Consider the following 15,176-nt stretch of genomic DNA (forward strand, 5'->3'; position numbering starts at 1 on the left):
GTAATAACAGCTAGGTTAGTTTTCATTGTAAATGAAATGAGATGGTACTATACATTACTAAAAATGTAAGTATTTGATTAAGTCAGTACTGATAATGGTACAAAGTACTTGCAATTTACACTGTACAGTAAAATAAGAATATACAAAGGATCAAATGACCCTTTTAATATGAACAAAATGTAGCTTTTAACCTTGAAATAATTTATAAAAAAATATATATATCCCTAACAAGTCCAAGAGAATTTTTCCATAATACTCTGGAACAAATATCTTCTTTTCACAATTTACATAAACTGCTGTCCATTTAATATGCATTCCTATAAACTTTGAACTTCATAGACAATTCCTATGAAATCTTACTTGGAAAAGAAGACATGACTGTCAAAAAACAAGAGTTTGATGGTATCCAATCACTTATCCAACAAAAGACACTCAATTTTTACTAGAAATGCATACAATTTGTTCAATTATTGCTGAAATTATAACAGGCACCACAAACAAGTTCCAGTATTCATTCCAAAAAAAATGGGAGACATATTTTCTTCTTCCCATGTCTGTCAGAGAATTAGAATTAGATCTTCATGTAGTAATGGTTATAGTATTTACTACTTTGTAATAGAAAAGATTGATTTTAAGTAATTTTTTGACACCACAGCATTAATACAATATGAAATCATCACAAACTTTAAAATCATTTAATGTTAAAGGATTTTCACAAAGAGAATGCATTATTTGATAATTTATATTTCTTAATAGTGCTTTGGCACAGTTATTTCACCGATGGGTAAAGAATACTATGACTTTCAAGATTTAAACTATAAACGATAATTACTACTCTAAATCATATTTTCTAAAGAGAATTAATTATCTCAACAGATCTTTTACTGGTATTCAATGGTTCCAAATTTTGAATCAATAACAAGTTAAAACATAGTGCTCATGATATTACAGCCTAAGGATTCGAGGTACGTTTTCTTCCAAGCATACAAAAAACATTAACTTTTTGTATTTTTGCAACACATTTCATGCATGAATTTACCTTCAAGAAAAAAGGTTTTGAAATGTAAACCAATTGAATAAATGATCCTACTTTTACTGTTGCCATGGAAAGCTGATATAATTACTGAGCTGAAATCTCATACCTAACACCTAGGAATATGACACCTAGAAATATGGATTAAATTTTCAGGGTAAAAGAAAACTTGAAATATGATTTAAAAATTTTTGGAAGTTTTCACTTGTCAGAACTTGGACTTGGAAAATCAGTAAACAAGGAATGCAAACTGCTTGCATAGCCTCCCCAAGTGAAATAGAGAATGTTACATCACGATTCTCTGTAAACCTTTGCACTTCTTTGGAAATGATGACACATACATTTGTTATTTTGTAAATTTAACTTTACAAATAAAAGATAACACTTGATGGTATTTATGTACTTTGACCCTGACAGGTAAAAACGCATTCCCTGGACATTCCAGAAGAAAAAAAATCAATAACCTAAAATTTGATCATAAAATCACACACTAAATAATAAAATCAATCCTTTCATAAGAATACTATAAACCACATACTCTAGTTAAGGCCATCACAAGATTAAAGATAATGAAATTGTGACGTTCTCTTATCTGATTTTTTGCCTTTTCAGCCGTGATCGTCCTCTTGCTGCAGTTTTCCTCTTCTTTTCATTTGCCTGGAATTGAAAGGAGAGACAGAGAATAGCATTATGTCTTTTGTGACATAATAACAGCAACTGCATAGTATGACTACATCACAAAGATGTGCCTGCACTCACACAAACAACTAGGAACAACTTTATTACCTCTTTAACTAACAAGTCAATGCAAGTTAAGCCTAAATCAGTTTTATCAGGTTTCACTGGGCAAAGTTAAGTATGAATTCCCTTCAGCCTTTATGAAGTTATTTCAGTAAAAGTTTTACAACAGTAGTTTACCTCCATGATTGGCCAATATATGATAATCCAGGACCTTTTTATGCTAAGGTTGAAATCAATGCAATGGTTACTCAACTAATGAATTACTGGTAACTCTTTTTTTCATGATCTGTTTACTTTGATGACCCAATGATATCTGAATCATATATTAACACATTTTATATATATATATATATATATATATATATATATATATATATAGGTGAAGAACATGTGTTGGTATGTACAGAAAGCATGGGTGATACATTGTATATTCAGCTCATCTTTTCAAATCAACTAATTAGTTTTATATACCTGTTCTGTTTTTTTGTCCAGTTCCATCATTGCTTCCTGGATAGCTGCCTCCAAACTGCTTGTTAATGTCCGATGTCTATCAAAATAATCAAGTACAGCCACATAAGACAAAGCCCAACAAATGAGCAATCTGAAAGATAATGCTTCTCTCGATAATACTGATGGCGAAGAAATGTAGCTCAGGTTTAACAAATTTGGGAGCACCTAAGGAGTTCTTTGTGTACACTACAAATTTCAAATGGCTTTGAGAAAGATGCCCCCTCCCCTGTTCACCTTAAAGCTCCCAATCCCCTTCCCTCCCCCCTCCCACCTCACCAAAAAGAAAGAACACTGTGAAACTTAAGAATATGTTATATAATTGCATAATAATAAAACACAAATAACAGGGTTTTTTTTTAAACGGTGCTAATTAAGCGCTTACCATCAAAGTCTCTAATTGCTATAACAAACAAAACAAATGATAAACAGTTACATATTAAAAAATATTACAAATAAAGTGATTATACATTTTCTTAAAGTACAGTTCATGGCACTTTATTTCTTTTCAAGAACAACATAGAACTCCTACCTTGTTCTATGTCTTGTTCTTGCTTTGTGATGAGCTTCAAGACCCTCTGTCAGAGTTTTCAGTTTTGTTGGTTCCACTTGGGTGAAGGAATGATCTCCAAACCACATGACCCAAACCTATCGTGAAGAACAGACATTTTTTCTTATCAACAGTTTAAAAACAGACATGGTCCAACTTTGAGCGTACAGTCTGTGCAACTTTGCTTCCATGACAATGTACAGTTTATCCCTTTAATGAATTCATGATTTTCTACATGAAAATATTACTATTGTTGTTCCTAATATGTATATAGGTCATGCGAACAACTAAACTGTACTATTTTACACCATACCGAGTTCCTGTTGCAAGACTGAAATATCTCTGGTTGGTCATAAAATCACAAGTGACTCCCCATGACTGAATACAACATGGAATCACGGACGATTAATTCAACACCCAATGTTTACTCTTCACCGACTTCAACATATTTGAGAGCAATTCCTAAAGAACACAGTTTGAGAGTATTTACCTTGCCTTCTTCCTTTTTCTTTTGACCTTTGACCTCTGCATCACTGACAACCTTCCCTGGCCAAGACGAGTATCCTCTGATCTGACCCCAGACCAGGTCTCCTGTCTCAACCTCAGGGCTGAAAGAGGATTCTTCATCATGGTTGGGAGAACAAGAAGCTTCATCTCCTGAAAATAAATCAGTGTATAAATAAATTAATTAATAAGAAGCAAAAAATTAAAAAAATAAAAGGTAAAACACATTCACTGAAAGTAAGCAGTTTGTCCCACAATACAAAATTGCAACAAACTGAAGTGATACATTGTAAATATTCACTTCTGGGTAGCATAAGTCTCTATAAAAGAAGTTTCACGAGGGTGGGGGAAAGGCAAGCTAAAACAAATGTGTGCATCAAGGTCCGCCAAAATGTACATGTTTGGGTTAATCTAATTTGCCCAGATTATGGGTGGTTGTAAAGGAGCAAATGCATTAAAAGGGACAGGGAAAATTATAAATTACCGGTACGGCAGAGATTACATTTTATATGCCCTGAAACTCTTTCAAAGGCCAAAGTCATACCTGCCAACATTTGAAAATGAGAATTAAGAATATTTAGCATGGTAAGTCTTTGAAAATAAGAAATCTGTACCCTTAACAGGCGTTCGCACATGCAGCGGCAGTGTAACTGGCAATACGCGGTAAATCTGTGCAAAAAAGCGAATACAAATTCGTTGCTCAATCATGCAGCCCTTCAACGCACGCAATACATGAACTCTCACATCGCGGCATATGATAAAACAAGCTTAATTTGGCTTGAGCAACAAACCCCCCCCCCAAAAAAAAAAAAAAACAATCGAAATTTTGAAAATCCTAAATATTTGGGGTCCTAAAAATCCAGAAAAACAGAATATTCCAGATTATTTGGAAGGGTTGGCAGGTATGCAAAGTGAATGAAAAAAAGAGTCATATCATACAGTGATAAAAAACAACATTTATAATTCACCAACACTTCAAACAGTACTCAATTGATGTTCTCCTCTATCAGCTAAACAGTAAAAGCCAACAATTTCCCTAAATCTCTCTAGAATCACATCATCAAGTCTTCTTCATTTCGAAGAGTGCTCGTACAGTTGTCAAAATGTCAAAGGCCTTCCTGATTTCTATGTACAAATAAGTAAAGAACCATTTTTTATCCATAACCCATAACAAATAAATGTCTCCTGGATTACAAAAACATGTATAGGTAACTAGATGGATCTTTGATTGCACGCAGTCGAAAATATTGATAAGTAATGATTAGAGCGATTTTACAAACCAAAATCCAAAACGGAAGCAATTTTAAAAATTCTAGTTTAATTTCAATCCATTATTGGGTTCTCAGAATATTGTGATTATTTTTCATATACATGTATGACTCTTTGATCTTTGACCTCATGACCACAAAATCTAATAAGTTCATTGGCTCAGCAAGAAACACGCATGTCTTGAGGTTGATGGTAATCTGTCAATCGGTCTTAATGATGATGTGACCACGAGGTACTTTGCATACATAATGAGCCATGTGACCTTTGACCTTGTGACCCCAAACCTAATCAGTTCATTGGTTCTTGTAAGGACGGACAACTCCAAAACATGCCCCCAGCTACTTTGTTACGGCGGCATAAAAACAGCTTCCGCCATCACAAAAAATGACAGCACGTCAATGCACATGCAGGCCTCTATTCAACTATCCCCCCTAATGTAATTTCCCAAAACAAACTTAAGAAAGTTTGCATCGCGCAACTGACAGTGAACTTTGTACTCTTACAGGAAGTTATTAATTGGCATTGTTCTAATCTGATTTAAGGATCTCAAGTGCCTGGGGTTTAACTGTCATATAGATAATTGGTACCCTTGACATTCTGTCAAATATGCATTTCCCCAATTTTTATATTAGGTGAGCCAACATAATCAACAGTAATATCTTTGATTCAGTTTATTTCTCTAACTTTATCCTCCTCATCAAAGCTTCATCAGTACATAGCCCAAAATTGAAGAAATACCAACAGAATTGTGTACTGTAACTACATTAGATATTCCATTCCAACTTCATGATCATTTCTTCTTTCTTTGACCTTTGACATTCTGTCAAATATGCATTTCCCCAATTTTTATATTAGGTGAGCCGACATAATCAACAGTAATATCTTTGATTCAGTTTATTTCTCTAACTTTATCCTCCTCCTCAAAGCTTCATCAGTACATAGCCCAAAATCGAAGAAATACCATCAGAATTGTGTACTGTAACTATTCCAACTTCATGATCATTTCTTCTTTCTTTCTTTCTTTCTTTTCAGGGAGGGGGGGGGGGGGGGAGGTAACAATGTTAACATGCTTGCGGTTATCTTTGACATGACTGCTTCTTACCCCAATTATTCTTCAAGGCATCCATGGGCTGAAATATGTCTTTTTAATAAGTCACAATGTACCATGTATCCTCCATACCAAGATGAAGTGTACATAGATGTATGTATTATAGTATCGTATTCATGCAAAGAAGATGAAAGTATGAAACAGAGTTGATTTTGACATTTTTTATACAAACTTGAAGCTAATCTTGAGCTCTGGTATGGGCATTGTATGTCAAGAGAACATGGCTATAATTCATTCTGGATTGTTTACATAATCCTGCAGTAAACAAAAATAAACTCTGCCGATGCCTACTCTCAAGACAATCTCAACCTGGAAAATTGATTTAATCCGTCCAAATCACCCATGGGATCCTGTAAGACCATATGTCACTCATTTTGGAACAATCATGTATACTTCCTGCCAAAATGAGTGTGCAAACAAGTACAATAATATTTTATGTAAATGAAACTGATCAGACTTACCAACTATTCCATTATCTGTTGACCTGTCCATAGCAGATGTCACACTATCACACAGATCAGCTGGTTTCTTGATCAGCTCAGAAACAGGAACCACCTCTTGTATGTTGTTCACAGAGGAATCCCTCAGGGCCACTCGACCACCACCACCACTACCACCATCTTTGATAGCCTGACACTTGGTTTCTGGTTTCATATCCTGGACAGCAGTGTTGTCTAGTTTGAAATCTGGCCGCATCTGACGTTCTTGTGATTCAGTTTTGTTCTCACTACTTGGAACATCCTCCAATAAATCTGCACTGCTTGCAGCAGCATCAGACACATCTTTGTCAGATCCTTCACTTGGAAAAGCAGTTGATTCTTGCACTTGGTCAGAAGCATCAATCATCATTTTGTCCTTTGCTCCCTCTATATTGAGTTCATTATCAAGACCGCAAGGTGCAGGCGGTGAAGTACTTTCACTACCTTCACACAGGTCTGATAGCATATCAACATCATATTTGCCTGAAGTAACAGGAACCTGTTCAAGAACTTCCATGGGTACAGATTCCTCGCAAGTGGACTGCATTACTGATTCTCCAGGTATGTCAATGACGCTAGCATCACACACAACATTGTCCACACAACTATCACTTGTATCTGATATAGCCTCCATAGGTTTAGTATTTGAATTTAAGTCTACATCACAAACTTCTTCACTTGGGATTAAATGGTCACTGGAATTGGAATTGTTAGAATTTACATTGCACTCTGGTGACAGCCTTTCAACAGTCCTTTCATTGCTATCTACATTTTCACTACTAATGCCTTCTGAACCTTCTTCTGATGATACTCTGGCACATTTCTCCTCTACTTCACATAGTTCTTTGGCATTTTCCATATCACATTTCAGGTCAGTTCTTATTAATTGGTTATCCAAGCCACTGTTCTCCACTGTTGTTTTGCGTTCAGAATCAGTTTCCTTTTCTCTCTCAAAATCAAGTTCTTTTCCACCCTCTAGAGTCTCTGTATCTGTTGCACATTGACCTTCAACCTGTGATGTATTCTCTTTAACCCCTTCACTACTGAGTTGTATTCCTGACATTACACTATCTATTCCAGTGGTATGCCCTTTACTAGAATCTTCAGCATCAGCCTGACTGATTAATTCTGAATTTTCTGCACAAGAAGAGTCTTGGATTGATTCATGCACCTTCAAACACAATGTGGAACAACCTCCTTGTGATTGGGGTGAATCTTTGGCTTTATCTTCACATGCAGCTTCCATGGGCAAGGCATTTGAATTTCTAGTAACATCAAACTCTATATCAGTATTTTCAATCTCTTGCACATCAGTGTTTTCTAAACGAAGCATTTGGTCTTGCAATGCTTCTGTACTAGAGCTGGCATCTCTTTCAATGTTGATGGTCACCTCATCTGCTGTACAATAGTTACTACTGCTGTCTTCCACTTGTGCAACTTGATCACTTGAGGCATCTTTTCCTGTCACTGGAAGTGAATATGTGACTACTGAGATCACCTCATCATTGCTCTGTTTTTTCACAGTGGAACCTTCGTTGTTGTTCAATTGGATGCTGGATTCCAATGTCTTAACTGTGTCTTCGCATTGGGATATATCAGCTGCTGGATTGATTGCAAGTTTGTCTTCTTGAAGGCAGGTTTCAGAAATATTGTTAAAGGGAGACTTTAAGGGTTGGTCAGTCATTGACAACAATGCTGTAGCAACTTCCTGTTCTTCACTAACTGAGGGCATGGATGATGTGGTAGGACTCCCAGATTCCTGGACTTGATGTACTTCTTGTGCCTTGTCAAGAGGTGAAGTTGAACAAGTGATTTCAATTGCATTCCCAATTGCCTCTGAACTTTCTTTAGGAACTTCCACAGATGTTTCAGCTGCCTCACTCACTGGTTCTCTTGAAACACACTGAGCATCCTCGACATTGTCTCCTGGTGCAGGGTGAATGACTGATTTATCGTGGCGTACATGTACACCTAAATTATTCAAACTGTCTTTGGAATTATCAAAAGTTTGATCCTGCTCAACTGGATGTTCAACCGTTTGCGTATCTTCACTTTCTAAATCGCCTAGTGTTGAAGAGTACTGTTCATGTGTAGGTTCTGATGCTGCAAGACCAGAGAGATTTTGACCATCTGATAAAGAATCTGCACTGCTGGAGCAATGCATAGTGTTTAATGGTTCATTGTCTTCAGCATTATGGGTTTTTACAGAGTCTCTAGGTAAAGAAAACAGTGGATCTAATTCAATAATTGGCTGTGATGTTTCTTTGGATACTGTCTGTTCCAATAATCCAACTGCTTGAGAAACAGGAACACCTGAAGGCGTATTCATAGTTTCACTGATAGTTTGAGTAATGGCCGACACATCCTGACTGGAAGTATCTGAGTTTGCACTTGTGACAGCGGTCTGATTAGAGTTACGCAAGTCTGCAAGCATATCCTTCACCTTCTTGGGACCCGTAGATTTCATGTATAGTCGCTGCTGTTGCAGCTGAGGCAAGATATTCCTCAGCTGAGCATCTTCAAGAGCACTTTGAACAATGACGGGAAGACTATTGATATTCTGTTGCTCAAGCTGTGGGACATGCATGTGTGTCCCAGAGACAAGCTGCTGATCAGGAAATGGAGGACGTACCATTCCTGGAATATGCGGTGGAGGAGTGTACTCGTGAATCTGGTTAGTTTGTAGTGGGTTGTGGAGAGGAGGATTCATGTGGGGATTCCTCATGACCATCTGTGACATAGCTGGTTGCCCAGGACTGTGGAAAGGCATCATCTGAGGCATTTGCCGATGAGGCAACATACCACCATGTGCAAGTAAACCATCTGCAGAAACACTCCTCTGATTTTTAGCCTTCCTTTTCCGCTTCTTGCTTGGAGCAAAGTCTAGTTCTGTTTCATGCATTGCAAAGGTTGGATTTTGGAGTCCTCCCCATGGCACTGGTGGGTAACCCATAGGACCAATCTCTGGTATTCCTGGCATTCTAGGGACCACATGTCCTGGTGGTACTGGCATTCTCGGTGGCACTCCTGGCATCATATCAACTGGATATCCATCTCTAAGTGGTTGCTGCACATTACCAGGTAATGCATGGTAGTATTGTTGCTCCATTTTTAACCTGTGTAACTCTTCTTCATTTATGACATGTTCCATTGGATGATTACTTATAGGTTTGCTAGATTGCACTTCAAGAGAACTATCCTTGCCTTCTTCACTCTTTTCACACTTTGTAGGCTCTTCAGGCATAGTTTGGTTCTTAGTTGATTCACCCTCAATTTCTTTAGCCAGTGTTTCTGGACTCCCAACAGTACTTTCTGAGGTCTGACTGACACACTTTGCATGTGATGGTGAGGAATGAGTTTCAAAAGAACCTGAATCATGGAATTTCTCTTGGTCCACAGGAACATCCTTACATTGTGGTTCACATAAAGATTCTTTTCCCTCAGGTGGGTTTTCAGCAGTCCTTTTCTCACTATCTTGATGATTCATCTCTCCATCACCATCTACTTCACTTTGAGATTCCTGTACATCTGTAACACTAGATTTTCTTGTCTCAGGATTTTCAGATGGATTGTCTGTAGGTCCTGCCTGTACCTGGTTTATCACATGATTGACAGATGATTGCTCAGATTTCTCACTGGATTCTCTTTTTGCCTGTTCTTGGTGAGCTTTGATCATTTTGGTCAATTCCTCATGGGGGAGTTGTAGTAATTGACTGGCTAGGTTTGGCATCTTGCATACTGCTTCCTGCTGTTGTTTGTTAGCTAACTGGGCTCTTGCTGCGATGGACAGGAGATTACTAGCAGACATGGACCTGGTGTCAGATTCACAAAGTACATGCTGAATAGGAGAACAAGTGGTTGGCACTTCAACTTGATCTGCACTACGTGCCCTTTTCTTTTTCGGCCTGACTCCAGGATGTCGCATTCGTGGGAAGGTAGGACTAGTAGGTCCAGTCATGTACATTGATACATTCTCTCCAAACATGCCAGGCATGCACATCTGTGGATTGTTCGCTGCATGTGGATGTTGTGCCCTTGGAAACATGTTGCCCATTGGAGGAGACATCATTCCTTGAGGCATACCTCTAGGAATGGCACCAGGATGAAGATTGGCCATTGTTCCAGGATGCTGCTGCTGATTGAATTCACCTGGAAAAGGGAATCTCTGATGAGAAAAACGAGGCATACCTGGATTAGCAAACCTTGGAGGAGACATACCAGGCACACTGTGTCCAGGGAATGGCATCTGCTGCTGCTGCATGTGCTGTTGGTTGCCAGCAAAGAACTCCCCTTGATTCTTAGGCTTACGCTGCTTCAAGTTTGTTCCAAACTGCTGATGGAATTCATAGAGCATTCGCATCTGATGCTGTTGTGCCTCAATAGTATTGCGTTGCATGTGGGCATCAAAAGGGATAGAATCTATGTGATGCATAAGGTTCATCTGATTCATTTGTGGCATAGATCCAGGATGCATGGAGTTGGGAAGCATGTTCGAGGCTGGGAAGTTTGGAAATTGCATCTCAGTAGCGAAGTTGGAGATGGGCTTACTTTTACTTGGACCTGCAAAGTAAAGAGAATAAAATACTTATAGGTTTCTCAAGGAAATTCAGCTAAAAATGACACATTATAAAAGAGATATTAACAATTTCAGATTGATATTCTACCACTCTAAAAATATAATCGATGCAATTGCACAACTGATTAAGAATAGTAAAATATTTTGAATTTTCAATACACTATTTGCCAATATATCTGGTGATTTCATACTCAGACTCTAATGTCCTATGCTCAACGAACCCCTCCTCTCACCTATACTAGTTGTTTCTCTGAAAACCTTAATATAAAAACTGATATTCACAAATAAATGTTATCTTAAAAACTGGCAAAATGAAGATCATAAAAGAATACATTTCCAATATGAATATTGGTGTTTTATGCATGAATGTTCCATCCATCCTACATGTATCTCTTGACTCACCAGGTTTGTTGGCTGTGACATTATCCTCCACCTTTGTAGTCTCCACACTGTCGAGCCAGGTTGCCATGGCAACCACTTTCCTTTTGTGATTGCACAGATTAGTGAGGCCATTGTCGTTACTGGCCTCCTGGGCTGTGCGTGGCTTGCAAAACACCCTTGGGTCAAAGTTGAAGACTTTGTCAAGGATGATCGGGCACTCAAGGCCACACTTGCAGGTGCCATCTGAGCTCAGGTAGGTCTGCACGGCCTCCGTCGACTGCAAGAGCTGTCCACTGGGGCTGTAAAGAAAAATTAAGATGAGACATGACTCTTCTACAGAAAACAAAAAATCCATTTTTTAAATACTATTTTAGCGTATATCAAGAGCAGTAAATATATTTCATAGAGCTTCAAACAGATTTACTTAAGGAAAAACTAAAAAGGCAATTCATCAAAACTTTAAAAATATTCAAGCAAAATGTGACAATATTTGTAATATTTATATGCACACAGCAAGTTTATGAAATATATGTACATTGCAATATATACATGTATGCATATACAACAAGTTATGAAATAGTAATGAATTCTCATTAGAAAATAGAAATTTATAAAATATTTACTTTTTGGAGGATAATCATTAGGTATAAATCAGGCATTGAATCTACTTCTAGCAATTTGTAATATCTATACTGATGCAACAGTAACCGACATCTTTGCTCACAACCTCACTCACTCACCTCATGTATACTACTTTCTCCTTGACAATGGCCCTCTTCCATCCTACAGGCACCACTGTCGGCTCCATCTCGCCAAAGCTAAATTGCCCAAATTAAATCACACAACCCGAGGTGTACTCTGAAAACATTTCCTCCTGTCCACACCCTTCGAGCAATCGATGAGCCACAGGGCGCTCAGCCTTGTGGCTTTCCTTGGTGATAGTACAAAGCACAGTAAGGAGATAGTCTGTACCCATTGCTAATGGTATGGAGAACTGATGATCCCAAGGGCTTCACTAATTCATCTCAGTTTGTAAAGTTTACACAGATTTCATGGAATACCTGGTTGGTTGTAAAAAGAAAGAAGAAAAGAAAATGGGACAGATTCAATCAAATAGCAACAAATATTTGTAAATACTCTGACATGCTACATATACTATAATTGGTATTATATTATTATTCAAATCAATCATTCACTCACTCATTCAATTCACTCATTCATTCATTCATTTAATTCACTCATTTATTCATTCAATATTTCAATTCACTCATTTAGTCATTCATTTATTCATTCATTCATTCATTCATTCACCCACTCCCTCGTTCAATTTACTCATTCACTCATGCATTCATCCATTAATACCACTCAAGGATCACTAGTTATCAACTACAATGTATGTACATTGGTACTTTTCAAATTTCCTTTTCTCTTCTTCAGTTCTGGTCTTTTCTCTCTATTCTTATTTCACTCCCATTCCTCTCTCTCAGCTCTATGTCTGTCTGTCTGTCTGTCTGTCTCTCTCTCTCTCTCTTTGCTCTCTCTCTGCCTCTCTTCTTCCTCCTCTGTTTCTCTCTCTCACTTTCTGTCTCTCCTTCCTCCTCTCCACCTCTTTCTCTTCTGATGATGTTTTACAGTACAACATTCTTTAATTATCTGCTATTCTTACTGTGACCAATAATACCCAAGGAATTCCATTGTTCATGTGCATTTTTTTAATACGTTATACTGTACTCATATCACACTTGTGATTAGCACACTGACAAGCCTCCAATTTTAATACTTTTTAATACTTTTTAATACCTTCTGAATGGAATTTGTATTGCATTTTATCACAATTTTCCAATGTTACAGTTAATTGAACTCACAATTTATCTGTAAACATTTTACTTGTTCATTTTTGGCTAGCAATATTTCATATCTTTTTTTTCTTCGTTGTTGTTGTTGTTGTTGTTGTTGTTGTTGTTGTTGTCACTACTTTAATGTTTTGATTTAAACATTTATTCATTGTTATATATTTGTTCTCATTTGCTATGTTATCTTTATATATACACTATACAGTGTATGTACATATGTTTTTGAATGCTTTTTATATGATTGTATGTTTGATGTAAACTTGCATTTTTAGTCTGTGGACTTTTTGACAAGTCATGAATAAAACCTTATTTGAATCTTGAGAATGTAAGTTACACTTTTGTTTAATCTCTGAAGTCTAGTCTAGACTCTAAAGTCTTAGCCTACATTGTGAATGTCCAACTGATAACACAGCTTTTGAAGTAGCAGTACATACATTTACATGTACATGTTTGTGTAGTGTAAGCTCTACAAAATAACGATTTGTTGTTGTTGTTGCTATTTCTGTATAAAAAATTCTGCTTTTAACAGGAATGAATGGAATAAACTGAAAAGTGATTCATGTTCAGTTTAAATTTTACGTGGAGGTGGATGAATGAAAATTGCTGACTATAAACCAATATTCCTGTTCTTGCGTTGGCTTGCGATTATAATTCCATCATATCTCTGTTAAAACTTAACATATAGTTTGTACATGTGCGCCTATATTTACAAACTGATAAAAGATATAGGAGGTAGATAAATGTTATTTTAAGAGATAGTAATCTTACCAATTTAATTATTACAACACAACATTAGAAGAGTTATTCTTTGTAGTGAAAATCCAAACAAACTTCTTGAAGAAGATTTATTTAACATAACAAAAACAGGAATCCGTCAGTCAGTGCTTTTGAAATTGAACAGAACACATCATTTTGCATATTACGTTTATCTTCACTCTAGAATCCAGATTAACTTATTCACAAAACCATGATTCACAAACCACCGTTTCACAAAACCATGATAAGCAACAACTTCATGACTTCGATACTATCGGCTAAAAAATATATAATCTTTGTTACTAATATTCATCAGATTTTATCGTGAATTACCAAAAGAAATGTGAGGCTCAATTTCACTCAAACTGTTTGTACAGTATGAATCAAATTCTAAGAGAGTGGTAGCACAAATGAAGCAAACATCCAATATGGATGAAAATATTTTTTACTAATGTCGTAATGACATCTAAGAATTTATAAAATTGAGGAAAATCATGGTAGCTTTTGCGACGAGCAAATCAAAATTTGCATGTAAAAGTAAGAGAATACCATAATCCAGTCAAAAGAAGACCCTGATTTATTTTCTATTGAAGAAAATAAATTAATGAATGGACTTCCGACTTCACAGACTCAAAGATTTGGACAGGAAAACTGTTGTTCGTTGGTCCGTTGGTGATGTTTATTTTGTCCTATTGTAAGATGAATCTCCAATATGGTTATGAGAGACAGAGTCTCAAGTGGGAAGCGTCTCTCGTTTTGGCTGTACCTCTACTCACTGCTGCCCATTTACGCGACTCAGCCTCAGGGCCCAGGGTCACACAAATGGTGGCTACCGTAGATGGTAAATCTCATCACTTCGGATTGATTCATAGTCCGCATGAGTAGAATGAGGGTTCCATTATAAATCATTAATTTCACAATAATGTATGTCACTTAATCATACATAATCTTCACAGAGTCAGACACAACTCCACTCTCCAGCTGCACTAGTAACAGTATTAAAGTCACTATCACATAACACATAACACTACAGCACAGGCACACTCACCATCAACATTGCAACAACTTGAGTTGAAGAAGGACAAGGTCCCAGCTCAGACTCCCACACAGGCGACAACTGCAATTAATGCAAATAACTTCGCCTGTATTCATTGATTACAACTAAAAAAATGAAATTAAAACCTTCTCACTTACCATCTAAACATGATATCTCATAAAACCCTCCTTTTGTAATGCTTTGCCACACATCTACATGAGATTACAGCCGGGCTCGCGAGCTCTAAAGAACGTGTATACATGTACTGTATGCATGCATGTACCGTACTATTGTACTGGCTATAGTAGTGCATGCAGTGCAGTGCAGTGTTGTGTGCGAGTTTCAGGTTGAGCTAGTCTCAGTTCGCAGCTGGTTCAATCACT

The 15,176-nt window shown here is 37.0% G+C and overlaps 1 protein-coding gene across 2 annotated transcripts; it reads right to left on the bottom strand.

Annotated features, from left to right (window-relative positions):
• Positions 1-1,221: 1,221 nt before the first annotated feature.
• On the bottom strand, positions 1,222-15,078 carry LOC100890897. 2 transcript variants are annotated; one of them, XM_011664001.2, is made up of 9 exons: positions 14,952-15,078; positions 11,889-12,209; positions 11,170-11,447; positions 6,487-10,751; positions 6,174-6,453; positions 3,322-3,488; positions 2,814-2,929; positions 2,246-2,321; positions 1,222-1,690 (listed from the first exon to the last, which is right to left on the bottom strand). In XM_011664001.2, exons 2-9 carry the CDS (start codon positions 11,954-11,956, stop codon positions 1,622-1,624), a joined length of 5,319 nt encoding a protein of 1,772 aa, XP_011662303.2. In that variant the 5' UTR covers positions 11,957-12,209; positions 14,952-15,078; the 3' UTR covers positions 1,222-1,621. The 2 variants fall into 2 exon arrangements, with proteins under 2 accessions (XP_011662303.2, XP_011662302.2); XM_011664000.2 differs by having other exon boundaries at positions 6,174-10,751; positions 14,952-15,077.
• Between the last annotated feature and the right edge of the window lie 98 nt (positions 15,079-15,176).

The sequence above is a fragment of the Strongylocentrotus purpuratus genome, unplaced genomic scaffold (genome assembly GCF_000002235.5).
Source record: "Strongylocentrotus purpuratus isolate Spur 01 unplaced genomic scaffold, Spur_5.0 spur5_scaffold_6, whole genome shotgun sequence".
Taxonomy (NCBI): Eukaryota; Metazoa; Echinodermata; class Echinoidea; order Camarodonta; family Strongylocentrotidae; genus Strongylocentrotus; species Strongylocentrotus purpuratus.